This window comes from Nanorana parkeri, unplaced genomic scaffold (assembly GCF_000935625.1).
Source record: "Nanorana parkeri isolate BGI_ZX_2015 unplaced genomic scaffold, ASM93562v1 scaffold77, whole genome shotgun sequence".
NCBI lineage: Eukaryota > Metazoa > Chordata > Amphibia > Anura > Dicroglossidae > Nanorana > Nanorana parkeri.
The window spans coordinates 1,031,158-1,047,467 of record NW_017306345.1 but is presented as its reverse complement, the minus strand read 5'-3'; the positions used below and the strand labels follow the sequence as shown (position 1 = coordinate 1,047,467).

General features: G+C 40.9%; 1 protein-coding gene across 5 annotated transcripts in view; it reads right to left on the bottom strand.

Moving 5' to 3' along the window:
- Nucleotides 1-16,310, bottom strand: part of PLEKHA6 (pleckstrin homology domain containing A6) — a 116,493-nt gene that overhangs the window by 25,196 nt on the left and 74,987 nt on the right. For 3 of the 5 annotated variants that reach the window (XM_018576821.1, XM_018576822.1, XM_018576823.1), the window contains 2 exons: nucleotides 13,837-13,976; nucleotides 9,295-9,432 (listed from right to left, as the gene is read on the bottom strand). In XM_018576821.1, the coding sequence (XP_018432323.1) occupies nucleotides 9,295-9,432; nucleotides 13,837-13,976 (278 nt within the window). The remainder of the gene's footprint in view (nucleotides 1-9,294; nucleotides 9,433-13,836; nucleotides 13,977-16,310) is intronic. The other 2 variants (XM_018576824.1, XM_018576825.1) reach the window with 1 other exon arrangement.

The window sequence follows — 16,310 nt, the reverse complement described above, 5'->3', positions numbered from 1 at the left end:
AATTAATATATATATATATATATATACACACACACTGAGTGGCCAGATTATTATGACCACCCCATTAGTACTTCGTTGGGCCACGAGATAACTCCACGAGATGACTTCATTGGGCCGCCTCGTGACTCCACGAGATGTTGAAAGGTGATGCGAGGAATCTGACACTGCACTGTTGCCCTTCTGTTGTCTTGTACCAGTCTTGCCACTCTCCGTTCTGCTGTTTTGCTGATACTCGCTCCATGGCTCGCGCCAACAATCATCCCACGTTCAAAGGCTGTTAAATCGCGTTGTTTACCCATATCTTCACTTCTACTATCATGGTAAACAACCTGCTTCCCTATTTATAATGGTCTGGCCCTCTAGCAACTTCAGGGCGAAATTATAGCTAATTTGCCAACAAACGTCAGGTGGTCATAATAAACTGGCCACTCAGTGTATATGTATAGGTATGTATATATTTATTTGCGTTCATTGAACAGAGATCTTTAGATCTTGATCACTGGGTTATAGAGCCACCTTCTGGAGTATGACACTAGGCACAAAAAACAAAACACAGGCTAGGGGCGGCCCCTGCTGGTGGCAAAACCCTTCTGCTGGAGGCTGCCCAGTTTTTTGCTTAGTAGCAAGCAGTAAGGACCTAAGCTCCCTGCTGGGCATCTTGGTTCCCTTTTATCTTGGAGGGAATCCTTCCTTTTGGTTTTGATTTTTTCTTTAGTCTTCAAGACCTTCAATAAACAGCTGAGCTGGGTGACAAGCTGGATGATTATAGATCCTTGTAGTCATCCCAGCTCAGCCAGTGAGCGTATGCAGATCCTGAGCTATGTGCAGGGTCGGCTGCAACAGCCCTATTCTGGTTCTAAGGGCAGCCTGTGAGTGTTCCTCATGGGGGGCACACATGACAGAGTGGCATGCTGTAGACGGCACCCCCCTTTAAGCGGATAGCAATTTGTCTCGGGTAACGCAGGAGGGAATTTATCAAACTAGAGCAGGCAGAATCTGGAGCAGTTGCACATGGCAAACAATCAGCTTCTCTCTTCAGTTTGTTCAGTTAAACTTTGAAAATTGTAGATAAAAGCTGATTGGCTACTGTGGACAACTGCTCCAGATTCAGCCTGCTCCAGTTTTAAAAAAATTCCCCTCATGGTGTTTTACAGTATAATAGTAATTTCTTTAGACCCCACTCATACCTGTGAATGGGGCCAGATTGCAGAGTCTCACCAATTCCTCCATGATTCATTTGATCTGCTGCAGGCAGGATATGGTAATCTAATGACCGCTACAACCACCCACAGCTGTTCGCAAGTAATTGCACTGCTGATGACAACATCTGGACGTAGTCTGTTTGCAAAGTATTGTACCTCCTCATGTATCACTTCCCCCTCCCTTTTAGATTGTAAGCCCTCCTTACCATCTTGTCTTGAATTGTATTGTGATTGTAATGTCTTCCTTATAATGTAAAGCGCTCCGCAAACTGTTGGCGCTATATAAATCCTGTATAATAATAATAATACTGCGATAGGTTTTTCTTTGGTTGTATATCAGTCTTGGATAATAACATAGATCAGGGTCAACTGATAGACTATGGTTTTCATGGTATCATCATATAAAGCAAGTGCTAACCCAGAGGTACACAGAGGTAGCTGTGCAAAGCTCAAGGTGACCACATTCCTTTCGGTTGTGCTTGCAGACTCTTTACACTATTATGTACATTAAATAGTCCAGACAGCATTTTTGTGCTGTACATTACATACCACTGATTGATTAAGTGTAAATGCATATCTAATCCCAAAAACGAAAAGTTGATCTCTGCAGCTTACCCGTCTTTAGATATGGTGTTTTTCTTTAGGGTTTTTTACTTTATTTTCACCTGGTGATCCTGCCAGAATGCTTCCTGTCCTGAGTATTCACTCAACTGTAAGGAGTCTATGGAGCAGCAGCAATGTCACCCTTGAACAGGACTACGGAACACTTCCCCTCTTTTAACATAGGGGATGCGTTTTGTTGTCCACAGTGCAAGCTGGGAAGAATGTCCCTGAGAAATGTGCAGCACAGGCAGAGAGCACAGGACGTTATCAGCCCTAACTAGGGATGCACTGAAATTTCGCCACCGAAAGATACTGTCCGCAAATTGCACTTTTGGCAAAATGCGAAAGTACTATCTTTCGGCCGCAATTGCGGCGCATGCCTGTTTCTCTGCTCCCCGCTGGGTACTCCTCTGTGTCCCCTCTGACACAGCACAGAGTTCAGCAGGGAGGAGAGAAACTGTCAGAGGAGGCCGAGCGGTGCGGGGGAGGAGAGCACTGTGAGCAGCTGGCGTGTCACAGGAGGCTGTGACGCACCGCTCAAATCAGGATGGAGAGCGGTGTGGGGGCGAAGACAGCTGTCAGCACTGTCACAGGAGGCTGAGCTCTCCTCCCGCAGGAGGATGAACCGGCGGTGTGGGGGAGGAATCAGCTGTCAAAAGCCCGAGCTCTCCTCCCCGCACTGCCTGCTCTGCATCCCGTGACAGCGGAATAAGGATGGAGAGCGGGTACAAGCAGTTACTGCTTGTAAATGATTGAGGACAGAGTATGTTTACTGCTATACATCACTTCCTGTTCATTCATGATTGTGGAGATAGTAAACGTACTATCTCCACAAGTTATGAATGAACACGATTCCTGTATATTCATAACAGGGGCTGCAGAAAAAGAGATTTGTAAATATATATTAAAGAAAAAATAAAATATACCAAAATTTAGACAAAATTAAAATCATTTTCAGTTTGACATTTTTTTAATTTCGGTTTCATTTTTCAAAATTTCCTTTCGGTGCACCTCTACTTCTTAAAAAATATTTTCAATGGTATATTTAACAGACCAAAATACATACACTTTAAAATGACCCTGCACCTATCCCAAATTAATTTAATTGCAGCCAACCTGTAAATGATTAGGCTGAATGTCATATGGGCAGTAAGGAAAATTTCCGCTTGCTTCAAAAGCTATGGGTGCCACTTCTATCCAACTCTTCCAGGTTTTTCCTACAGACCTCAACATCCTTACACAACACAGTAGTGACGTAGGAGTTGGTGGGAGGAACCACAGCGTCTAGCGGAGGACATGCTATAAGACATGGAAGTGTTGGACAGCAGAAGCACCCAGAGCTGTTGAAAAGAATTAAGGTTTCCCACGCTGCCCACAAAACAGGTAAGTATTCAGCCTATTCTTTTACAGGGTGCCTACCATTTAAGTCTTTTTGGATAGGGACAGGGTCACTTTAATTGTCTAGGTGCAATTATTTTTTATAATTTTTTTTCCATTTTAACTTTTTAATTACATTTTTAAAGTAGGCTCAAACAATGTGTTTGCTGCATTCTGCATGTTTGTGTAATAAACCTACATAAGAACATTTTTCAATGTAAATTCCAAAATGGGAAGGGATTGGCTTTGCCTGAAGATGAGCTTTAACCCCTTAGTGACTCAGCTTCAAAAAATGTTTTCGCTTCTGGGGACTGGAGCAATTCAGGAAACAGATGTCTTGGTCTGCTCCTGCTCTTCATCCTGACATGGTATAACATGGCTCCCGGCCCCCCAAAGGAGCAGGGGACCGCAAAAACTATGGCGGGGGTTGGGGAGCAACGATCACTTGTACTTGACAAGCTGAGTCGACATTGTAAGTTCTCATTGGGGGAAGCTTTGTGAGCAGCGCCTGCCGGGCCCTTGTCCTCCCGTTACCCTAAGGAGAACTATGGGGAAAAGCCCTAACCCCATAGTTCTACTTTAATAAAAAAAAAGTGTTTATATTGATATCATGTGTAAGATTTATATTGTTGTACCTCAAAGTCCCAATGTTCTTTTACTTTTAAATGTTTATGGTTGATGGAATATTCCCTAAATGGAATTATCTCGGATGCCATGCATAATTATATCAAGCTTTCTCATGCACTCAGTTATTTTTCTACCCTTCTCTCTTTCCTAATTGAAACAAAGTGTGATGGGTATACTCACTGGCCAAAAGGGTGATGAGGAAAGCAGAAAATAGACCACACTGCATGAGAGACTTTCAGGGAACTCCAAGACTCCACAATGTATATGCACTGTAATGTCACCAGAGGTTGCTTTGCTTTAAAAACAATGTAAAAAATATACAGTCTACCATTTCTAAGCTCTGTTATGTTGCCTGTTGGCTAGCTGTCAAGATGATCCTTTGGCTTTGATACTCCATCACTAACCAGGACCAATATATTTCTTGTATATAACAAAATATAACATACTTGTTCTGATCAGTGAATGGATAGAACTGAAAGGAGAACTATGAGGTGAGTAAAAATCACTTCTCATATTTTGAGCCGACGTGTGACAATGAAACTGTCACAGGTCGGCTCAATAGATTGGGAAGTGAGCGAACACACATCGTTGCTCGCTCACTTCTCGATCATCTCCCTGCAGAGCAAATGACTGTCAGTCACAGCTCCTTGCAGGGATTCCCCCCGCTCTGATCCTCCAGCGCTGACTGGCCGGGCACAGCTGGCTCGTCAGTATTGTCGGTATCCAACCCAGCGGCGGCGCTCTTAGCATAAAGTGAGCAATAGCCCGCGATATACTGTGCTTTGGGTCATGGGAGGAGGTTAGTTTGTGTCCTCCCGTGACCCTTAAGAGAACTATGGGGAAACACACTTACAAATTTTAGCTGCTTCTGGCTTAAAAGAGAACTATGGGGTAACAATAACAACCGTTTCCATATTTTTCTCAATGTTGGTTTCCTTTAAAGAACCCATAAACCAAATGTAAAAAAACATCAAAATTCACTGCAAACAAATGTACATAAAAACACAATAATACATGCAACCCCCCTCCCCCCCCAAATTTTTTTTTGTAAATCTAGTAAAAAGAATAAAACACATATCCTGTGCTCTGATGAAGTTAAAAAAATATATTTATCGAAAAAATTTGAATACGATTGATATTCCTGCAGAACTGCTTTTGAAAACTGAAAGCACTTTGTTAGGAGAAGCGACTATGAGTACTGTCTTTTTTTTCCAAAGGACTTTAGATTTTTAATACTGAAATAATATTGCTACATTTCATTACATATCATTGACCTCAGTCTGCCTTTACCAAATACATTCCTATTGTAATTTGTCTACACTATTTGGAATGTTTTCTCCTCTAACTGTTTGATAGGTCTGTTCAAGTATTAATGTGTTTTAATAATAGATGCTTTTCATCTGTTTGGATATTGTCTCTAACTACAGCCACCTGCATGAATTAGTACTAGCAAAAGTGTGCCTGTTCCAGAATGGGTAATACTGCGGATATTACAAAGATGTGTCTAGCTGGTAGTAAATTCAGCAAAAGAGGGTGGAGGGGATAACAATGGGCAGTACGTGGCAGGAGGAGTGTAGAGGGTATCACACTGAGCACTATGTGCGATGGAGGATAGCAGAAGGTATGAAAACAGGCAGTTAGTGCTGAGGATATGACAGCAGCACAATATGCAGTGGTGGAGTGCAGAGGGTATGATAGTGAGAGGTATGTGGAGGATATAATAATGGGCAGTATGTGTAGGGGAGGAGTCTGGAAGGGTATCTTAGTTGGCACTATGTGCAAGGGAGAAGTGTGCAGTCATTCAACATGTAAGAGGACTGGTCAGTAGGATCTCAGGAGGAAAGGGAGTGCATTGCTGAAGCATGAACAGGGTGTTTAAAGCTTTTTTTGTAAAATCAGGCATGGTCAAAGCATTTCTGAAACAGGGCAGATGCCATCTTCCTAACTTCCACACGGGTAACTCTGCCTCCAGTGCACAGAGATCCCATTCCCAGCAAATCAGTTGGTCTTTTCTCTATATCTTGCTCATAGCATACTCAACCTGATCCGACAAATGTACAATTTTTCCATGATACAGTACCAGATTTTAAACATGTGCACCAATTCCCACACTGAGATGTTGTAGTCTGTACTGGTTTTTTTAATTTATAAGAGAAAAGCTTGCTCCTCATAGGCACGGTCACCTCCACTCTGCCACCACTTATCACTGTGATCCACTCCAGATGGTAACTACTGGGCAGAAAAGTTGCTACCCACCAGTGTCAAAGCCAATGCACCACAAAGGACAGATTCACATCCAAACATAGCCGACAGTGTTGTTTTGTGTGAATGGGCTGAAACGCAACACAACAATCACAAAAATAAAGAAGGCTGCATTTTTCCAATGCAGCTCACAATACACTGTGCATTGTGCTGCATTGCAACGAAAAAGCATTTTTAAGGTGCGTTGGTCATTTACAATAAATGATACTACTGTGCATCAGCACAGGCATTTAGATTGATTTAGGGGTCAGTCTAGATAAAATTAAACAAATTACAAAATCTCTCAGCATATGTTCATTATGTATTAGCCAATCTGTGGGACTGGAGGTAAAAAGTGCGTCAATGAAGTGTTTATACAGCCAGCACTGCGAGCCTGCAGAGAATCAGATGAGGAAAGCCACAAGTTATTAGCACTTTCAGTGTCTCTCCAAAAGTCATTCCACCGCATTCTAATATCATACTTATATATTTTCAAGTTCCCACCTGATAGAGTTAATAGAGGCAAGTGTCATCAGTAACTATTTGGCATATCATTTTGAAAATAGTGGGGAGATGATTCACGGAGAGCCCCATGTCATAAAGAGAAAGTAATATTAAGAATGCTGCCATTTACGACTGTGGGGACCTAGGAAATTAAAAACGCCAAAGAGGTTTAGGATAACAGCTTCCAAACAATATAGCTGCCATGTAATTTATACAGGTGTCTACTCCAAGCATCTACTTAGAAATAAAATATCCTCACTGTTTTAGTTGTGTGAGGTTCTGTTTTTTGTTTCCTTTGAGCACAATCTCTTATTTTTTATTATAGAAATGCACCCTGCACAAGACATCAGAAGGGTGGGATGCGTCAAACTTTCAATATCCTGCCTATTGATGAACAGGGACAATTTCTATAGGTTCTTGTACTGCATGTCCCAGGCCCACTTGACTAGTAGCTTCTGGAATGCCCCGTTATTCTGTCAGAGCTGGTCCTCCACGTTGTCATTGTAAACAAGGGAGGAGATGGGAAGCCTTAGTCTTTTTTTCATGCCCATGGGTATGGGGAATGGTGGACCTAGGACATGCTCAAAAAGTTTTTGGTTTTTTTTTTGCCTTTTTTTTTAATTTCTGGGGTCTTTTCACCACAATGTAATAATTTGTGCAGTAGGTTAGGCGGATACTGCTGCTCTAGGGTAAGTCTACTTTCAGCCATCAGCAAATTTTGGACCATTATTTTTTATTTTGTTAAACAAAAAACTATGCTGGGCTCCTCTTCATTCTGAAATGCTGGCAAGGGAAAAACAAGAAGCACAAGTTCCTCTACCCGCAGTAAAGGGGATCCCACCCTGGAAATACTTTTAAAAGCACAAGACATTTCCAGGGAGGAGACTGTCTAGAAATCCCTCCTGACATCATTCAGAACAATTTACTGGTCTTCCCAGCCAGTGATCTGTTTAAAGTGCACAGGAAACTATGAATTGACTGCTGACACTATTCATTACAATCCACTGGAGTGGATTCTTAATGTGCAATGGTTTGAAACTCTAGGCAGAAAACTCCCCAGGATGCCATGTGAACATCTTGCAGCACAATCCATCAAGGGCATTCTGCCTACGTAACAGTTTAAATGTGCACAGGAAATTTGGCAGAGTATTTACTGGAAACTTCATTCTGTACAGTCAAAAATATACTTTATTTATATATACATAATTACTTCAATATCATTATAGGGAACGGGGGTATTAAAATACATTATATTACACCAACATTTATTTTGCACTCAATTATGCCAGATAAGAAGCTATATTAAGAATACTGAATTAAAACAATGTTTGTGAGTAGTTTCATTATTTGTCTGTGGATACATGATTGGTTTAAGGGGGCAGGTAGGATGCTCACAACTCTCCATGTCAGCACCCACAACAAGCAACAGGAGTACCAAAAGGGAATGTGCCAATCAACATGTGGCATTGCTGTTGATTGAGGAAAGTCCTCTCTTCCCCATAACATATTTATGAATTAGCAGAATGTTAACTAATTTTTGCAAAAAAATTCTGATTAGGATGTCTTGGGCTCCCAGGAAGTGTGTTGAATGACTCAGGGCATCATTCAACCTGGAAGACAAGCACAACAATCGGTAAGCAGGTGATTCTGTGAGGGACAGCAACAGATATAGGGTGACGCAGCTGGAGCTGTAGGCTGGATTCTTTTCTTTTTTCCCCAAGCTTGTAAGTACAATGAATGACTGCACAATATCCTTATTACAATCAGGCTCAATGAAAATACGGCGCTTGCACTGGGCTCCTGGCTGCCGACACAAATTAAAAGTATGTAAGAAAAGTCCTGCATAAGGCTGCAAGTCCTCAATATTTACTGGTACAAAAAAAATACATACAGTGCAAATAAAACTAGCATGCTAATGCATTTAAACCATAACGGCTTTAATCATAGCTAAACTTGAGCTTTAATTTGCCAAATAATGCTTCTGGGTCATTGATTAAAAAAGTAATAAAAGTATTTGCAGGACAGCCAGGCATCTGCCGGATGAAATCACCAATAAGAAAACCACATATTACTCTCATAGCAGGTTATATTGTTTTAGCAAAGATGTATGTCCTTGAATAAATTAATATTTACACTATGCTAATTACAGCTAGTCCTATACATTGTATGGAAGAAGATCAGAGTTGGAAACCCACTTACAAATTATTTTGTTACATACAGTAAAATACGTCATATAAAGCTTTCTCCTCCCTTCCTGATCTTGTGACACAACAGAAAATAAGAAAATCAACTGCAACAAAACCTGACAGGTATTCTAATACTCCTCCCACTAAACTAATTAAAGTTTGTTTAATTGTTCTCTGTCCTCATTGGTTAGATTTAGCTCATGTCCTGTCCAAGTGATACAGGTGAAAGTGATGGAAATCTCTCAAATGAGGAAAGGGGCAAATATATGACAGATGTTGTAACAAAAATTCTATTCAAATAAAAGATTTGGGTAGAATTCTATTTTAAATGAACTCATTAGTTATGTAATATTGTTCAGCCTAATTTACAACCTCCGACATGGCAAACAGTACACAGCACAGCATGCCTCACTGGAATTTATCTTTAGTATGATAGTATTAATTATATTATAAAATACATAAATTACATATTTCCATGCACTCTTACATTTAGATGTAAGAATCTTTTTACATTCCCTCCCCAAGTTTGTACACAGTGCATGCCCCCTAGTTACCTCACTGTGTGGCCAGCAGGGGGAGACAGGGTAAGGCCAAGGCTGGAAGCGGCCCTCCCCTGGGGGTGGAGGGACTGCTGGAGGAGAATCCAGAGGTGTGTATGAAAGAGGGAGAGGGGGCCGAGGGGGGCCCGAGTCCTGAGCAGAGAGGAAGCCAGAGAGCATTAGCAGCAAGGGATGAAATATTAGGAAAATTATAAGGGTAAAAAAGCAGGACATAACATTTTAAAATAAGCTTGACAGAAACTGAAACAGTCAATGATGTCATGAAAATAGTGAAAATGGTTTCATGACAAAAAAAATCCAAAACAAATGCATATTGAACTTTGTGGTGTAAATTTTTCATTTAAACGAAAAAACTTTTTTTTTTAGTTTTGGATATAGCAGGGAAGGATTGGAGCCTAGGTCAAGTTTTTATTCACGTATGTGTTCCTATTTTGAAAAAAATCACCACTCTATTTGTACTGGTGACCACTATCACTGTGAAGGAAATTGAGAGTAAATGAAAGATTTTATAGTTGCCCCCAGAACAAGAGAAAAGGGGAAATATTCCAATGGGGACATGTGTTCCAGGGTAAACTGTCTAATTCCCTTGAGTTTGGGAGACCTTCTCTAACTTCCTCTTATGTCTCTGGGACAGGAAGTGAAGGGGAATGTCCTCAATTGTAAAGACATCAAATGATAAACTGGCAGGGGTTTTAATCCTTCCCTACTAAATCCAAAATGATAAAAAAAAGGTTTTGGCTATACATATAACAGCAACCAGGTAAGCAAAGGCTATTTATCCAATCCTTTATCTGTATTCTTGCACCATTGTATGTATGTAAGTGTATTTCCACTTTTGCAGCCAGATTGGGATAACCCCTCTGTTATATTTGATAGGTTATCTGTTATGTTCCCATTCACATAGCATAACTTACAAAAAATTAAAAATAGCTTTTTACATTTTGAAGTGCTTTTTACATGCTTAAAATTCCTACCTAGCTTCCCTTCTTTCAGAATACAGCATGAAATGTTCACGTAGTAACTTTGAATACCCAATCATTGTTCACCCTTTTTACCAACAAACACTTTCCAAAGTGAACAGCCTTTCTACCTTTAGTAAACTAGATCGGATTGTTGTATTTACCATAAAAATCTTTTCCTCTGAGTCTGTTGAGGGACACAGCACTTAATATTCCGGAACCATGGAATATATTACTGGCTACTACAGGATTTGACACTCAGCACAAAAAAACTGTAAGCCAGCCCCCATAGGCCATAACACTTCCATAGATATTCTTCTCAGATGTAGCAAGCAGTACAAATTTACTTGGCAATATTTACCACAACAGGGGAGGAAGCTGTGCCCCTCAATGGACTCTAAGAAAGGGATTGTATGGTAAGTATGGTAAGTAGAACACTTTATATTCATAAACCATTGTACATCCCAAAGCGGTCAAAACAGAGAGGCGGGAACACCACAAGAACAAATCAAACTGTGAACCAGAGCCCAACAAGAATGAACAAGAGGCTCACAGAGCTGCCTGCTTAACATTACAACCCAAACCAGCATCTATCAATACTGACACATCTAACTTGTAGAACTGGTAAACATGTGAGTGGAAACCCAGACAGCTTTACAAATCTGAGGCAAAAATGTCTGATTACACAATGGCACTGCATGTTCTAGAGAAATGAGAAGTTCCCCCTTCAATGCCTAAACAACAGTACGTCTGTTCAACCAAAAAATGGTGGCGCTGGAAGCTGGAGCACCTTTACCTCTGGGAGGACAAACAGGGAATCTGACTTCTTAAAGGGAGTTGTGGTGTTTATATAAGCTCTAACAACCCTTAACCACATCCAAACAATGGAGACCAATCTCATTAGGATGGGTAGAAGCTGGAGAGAGGAAAGACAAGGCAATGTCTCCATTCAAACTCAAAGCCCATCTTTGGCAAAAATGGTGGTATCTGCCAGACTACAACCTTATCCTTATGGAATTAAAAAAAAAGTGTTATTTACAGGAGAGATACACTAATTCCCAAACCCTTTTGCAAAAGTGCTTGCTATGAACAAGTCAACCTTGTGGTTAAAGAAAGAGAAATTTCTCTGGTGGGCTTGAAAGTGGATTGCTTAAGAGTTTTTAAGATTAGGGTCAAGTGCCATAGTTTGAGTGGAGTTCTAATAGGGGTAACTATATAGGTGATGCCTTGAACAAATGTCTAAATCAATAAATGAATGGCTTGAGTTATTTCCAAAGGAAAAGCCAAAGCTGACATCTGGCCTATGATAGTACTTAGTGCCATCTTGTCTATACCCATCTGGACGTAGAAGAGAATCTTACTGTCAGGATTTGGACTGGGGGGTTGCAGGCAGTGTACGCCACTAGCCACAAGAGAAAGGAAAGGATACAACTATGAACTGGAGCTGTGGAACATGAAAGTGTGGCTAGTAGCCAGAGCTGAGAGGATACGAGAATAGGCCGGGAGTCTGAGACCAAAGTAGACCACTGGAGTACTGAGCAGGTAGTGTGGGATCCACTGGGGTGCAGAGTCTAAGGGCAAGAGCTTCTGATGGTGGAAATGGGTTTCTCTGCATGCTGACACCAGGTTGCAACCCCCAGGTTCACCCAACTCAGCAGACAGCAGATGACAAGCCAAAGGTCAGGGTACGTGACTCACATCTAATGTGACTACTTTCTATTGGAAAAGAAGAAAAGACCTGTCCTCTGCTAGGGTTCGAAAGACTAGCCACCATGTGAGGAACAACCAAGCATGTAAACTTGAATTTCCCTGCCCAACGACATGGGTGACTTGTCCCACGCAGAAAGTCAGTGTCTTTGCAGAGCCCTCGTGTGGAATTAAAAAGGGTATTGCCTTGAAGGAGGAAAACATGAGACCCAGAAATAGGCTGCCAAGGGTTTCACTAGCTTGGAATTACAGGTAGGGACAAACGTTCATGCAGATAAAGACTTCTGTGAGGTTTTGGTATTTTTGGCCTGCCAAAGTTTCCTGAATGTCATTGAAGCCTGTGGTTTGGGAAGACAGGAGAATGTGGCATTTCTCAGGGTACAAAGGAATCACTTGAAAAGGAAGGGGTGCTCTCACCATGGTGGCTTATTTCCCATGGGGAGATGGGTACTCTTACCCCTTGTAACATACTTAATAATTTCGTTCAGCAATGCTGGTAAGAGCCAGTTCCTGACAAAGGGCAGACACAGTAAAGCCTTTTTGAAGGCCTGTTGTACCAACTAGGATTTTTACCATAGGGTCCTGCACATCTAAACTGAAAGCAAACTTTAAGTAAAAAAATAGACCCCCATTTTTTAATTATACTATTATATTTGTATACCAGCTCCCCTGAATAGATTTTATCCTTTAAAACTGTAATTTATACTTTAATATAATAGTGTTTGAAGAACACCATTATATCTGAGCAGTTGAGATGAGACAGTAGGGGGAGAAGACCATATTTCTACAGAAAGAGGCCACAGAAGAGGTCTGATTTTCATTTAGCCCCAAAAAATCTTGTTAAAAAGAAACTGTTAGGATACAATTACAGAAGCTGCTTCTTCACTTGCTTTTAAAGGTAACCTCCCGATCTGTAATTCTTTCCTGTTCTTCACTACTTGAGTGAATATACTGCCTGAAACAAGCACATGCATGTCAAGTGGTAGGACACCAGATATGTACATGCTTGTAACAAGCCAGTGATTTACCCCGTACTAAAGGATTTAGAGCTGAACACCAGGTAAAATTAAAATGTTACCCTTGTAGAAGGGCTTTTCCCACACAGCAAGGGTTAAATGTTTTTGTATAGGGTTAACAAAGACAAACACAAGCATTTAACCTTTGCAATGTGGGAAAGAGTCACTGAAATGGTAACTTTTGATTTTAACCAAAGTTCGGCTTTCAGATGAATGGCTTCCATATTTCTCTCCTGAAAGATTATCTTCAGTGGAAGAAAAACTTGCATCAGACGTGAACAGTGAATGCAACAAAATTAACAAATATATTTAAAACTATCTGTTTCCCTGTTTGTGTTTTATGTATCAATACATTTCTGTGAATTTAAAAAAATATATGACCAAACTGTAGACCTATGACTGTGGTTAATGGTGATATATCATGGACAGTGTTTCATATATGGCATGAACTGTATTTTATGCTATGCTGCAAGTTTGCAGCAACTTATGAATAAAAGATTACAAATCTAAATTTTAAGATATGAACTGTGGTATATTGCAGTCTAAAGCAGATTAGAAAAATCACAATGGTGACAGGCATGCAGTAAAATCTCAACATGCGAATCACAACAATCACAAGGACATTTATTTTTTTAAAACAGTGAAACTGGGTAATAAAGTAATACCCTTAGCAACTTGTATATTCATTTTTGTTATTTTTAGCAAAGCTTAGAGAATTAAAATACAGCTCTGATTTGTTACCTGCTTCAGTGAGCGAACCAGGTTTCACAACTGTCTGTGAGGTTAGTATTTCATAATCACTCTTTCCATAAATCACCAATATTCACACAACTGATGAGATTAATTCTACTTACCTCACTTGTGGTATGCTTAGTTGGTGATCCCTGAGATCCTGAGATGAGTGAAAAGGGGCTGAGGGGACTAGTGAGACTGGCAGAACTTAAGGGACTGGCTGGGCTGTTGGAACTGAACGTTGCTGACGGTCCTGTGACTACTAAAATAAAGATAAAAGAAAAATTGTAAGCCTACAATTTGGTCTCAAGTCTCCACATCAGATGTATATATTTTTAAAATCATAGGAATTTTTGTACTCACCATACAATCCTTTTGTCTAAAGTATTCATTAAGGGACACGGCACTTTAGCTAGACCACACTGCATACTGCTGCAGACAGGACAATTGGACACTTGGTTGTAAAAAAAAAAAAAAATGGGGACAGCTGCCCCTTATGGCAACCCCACAACTGCAACAGAACTTCCGTTGTAGCAGTATTTAACAACCAAGAAGGGCAGACGCTGTGTCCGTCATTGACCATTGGAGAAAGGATTTTACTGTGAGTAAAAGCAATCCTATTTTCTCCATCATTTACTCAGTAACACAAAACTGTAGCTAATTAGACCATGGGGACGTGCAAAATGAAAACACCATTAGACAACCAAATAACTAGGTTAAAAAATCATTCCCCGTTACAAAGGGTCCATTCACACAGCTGTCTGCAAAACCATTGAACTGAAGCTGGCATTAGCTGATGCAGTCACACCCATTTTTTGTTTTGTAACAGAAGACCAAGTTGTTTGTCTTACAAACTTGAGGTACAAAGGCTTGAGGATGGGCAGCTGGTTTGCAGAAACATTGTTCTCCTGCAAAGCTCTGTGTGCCGATACTATTCCAGACTTAGAAAACAGTGGAATAGTGTGTCTTCCGCTGGCCACTTTGGTTCCTTCTGGGAACCCAACATCCCTAATGTTTGCTGCAGAAGGAGTCGAATAGTATCAGCGTACAGACTTCTGCAACAGTGCAACGTTTCTGAAAACCAGCCACAGGCGGGTAAGTATATACCTACTTTTTTCAAAGGCTTATGCTCATCAGATTGCTTGAAGATGGAGTGAGGACACTTAGATCAAACCATATCAATCCTATTAGGCTAGTAGAGCATCCACCAACATATATTGTGATCTTGAGATGAACCTCTCAAGCTTTTTATTGAAGTGAAATGCCACAAGGTCCCCCACTTTGTGGGACAGAGTTTTCAAAACACCTACTGGTAGTGAGACCACTTTCCTGGATCCAATCTCAGACAGCCAAGAAAGCCTGCCCAACAATTATTTATGCCAGGAATGTCTAACCACTGTTCTGACAAATTTAAAATGTGTTTCAACTGTTGCTGGCCTTTTGCTATCTCCCTGGTGGTTCACATGCATCACTGCCGTGGCATTGTCAGACTGCACCCTTAACGAGTGTCCTTCCAGAAGACAAGCTCAGCAGAGGGTAAAAATATTGATTGAGAGCATACATTCTTACAGTAAAGACCAACAGCAAGCCCAGGATTCTGCTCCAATTGGAGAGAACCTATCCCATTGTTACAATCTTCTATCACAGCGGAAGATAGGACCTACCAGACAACAGCATTGGTGACATGAGCCACCGCTATCGTGTCGCTTTTGCTTGAAGTGAATTTCCCTATTTAGAAAAAGGGGTCAATTGTTCCATTTGCACGGGATCTTCTGTCTAAGGGACCTGATGTAATGTTGAGTAAGGGGGACCGCTTGCTATCTTAAGACCCAGAGCTGCCAATCAACAAGAAATGGATGATCTGTGCTAAGTTCAAAGAAGGAACCCCCGCCAATCTCATATCCAGGAAGGTATTAAGTGTATTGAGGCTCAGAATTGGTCTGATCCATTCCTTCTTGGGAACAGTGAAAAGGTTGGGATAACATTTTAGAGTTTTAAACCTATATGAGAAGGGTACAGGGTGGTTACCCCATGTGGTTAGATGGCCATCTGAAGATCTGCAAGCCTCTGAGAATTTATCTGCAGGCTTGGAGGATGTAAACTGCCATAGAAACACAAAGACTTTTATGTACCAAGAAGAAAAGCCCAGTCTTCTGTTGCTACTGCCTAGCTTTACAAGGCTGAGGCACAGATGTTCTACCACCTGTGGAATTCTTAATTATCTTGCACAGCGTTGTGCCATATAATCTGTTTCCCAGGAAAGGAAGCTTTGCTAGGGCCATTTTGCAAGTTTGGTCAGTCAACTAAAACTAAAGCCAAATCATACTGCATAAAACCACCAGAGTGACTCCAAAGCAATAAACTAGTTGAATAGAGTCCAGTATCGCATTGCACATCAGGGGTGTGGAAATTTTGGAAAAAACTACTTGTCCAAGGACTAAAGCGGGGGCCAAATCTACTTGTCCCTCATGACAATCTACTTGTTCTGATACAAAAAAAATTATGTTAACCAAACCGTATTTAGCAGTGCTAAGAAGCGCTTCTCATTGGTCAATGCCGTCAGGTGACCGCGTTGACCAAGTGCTTGCAATTTGCG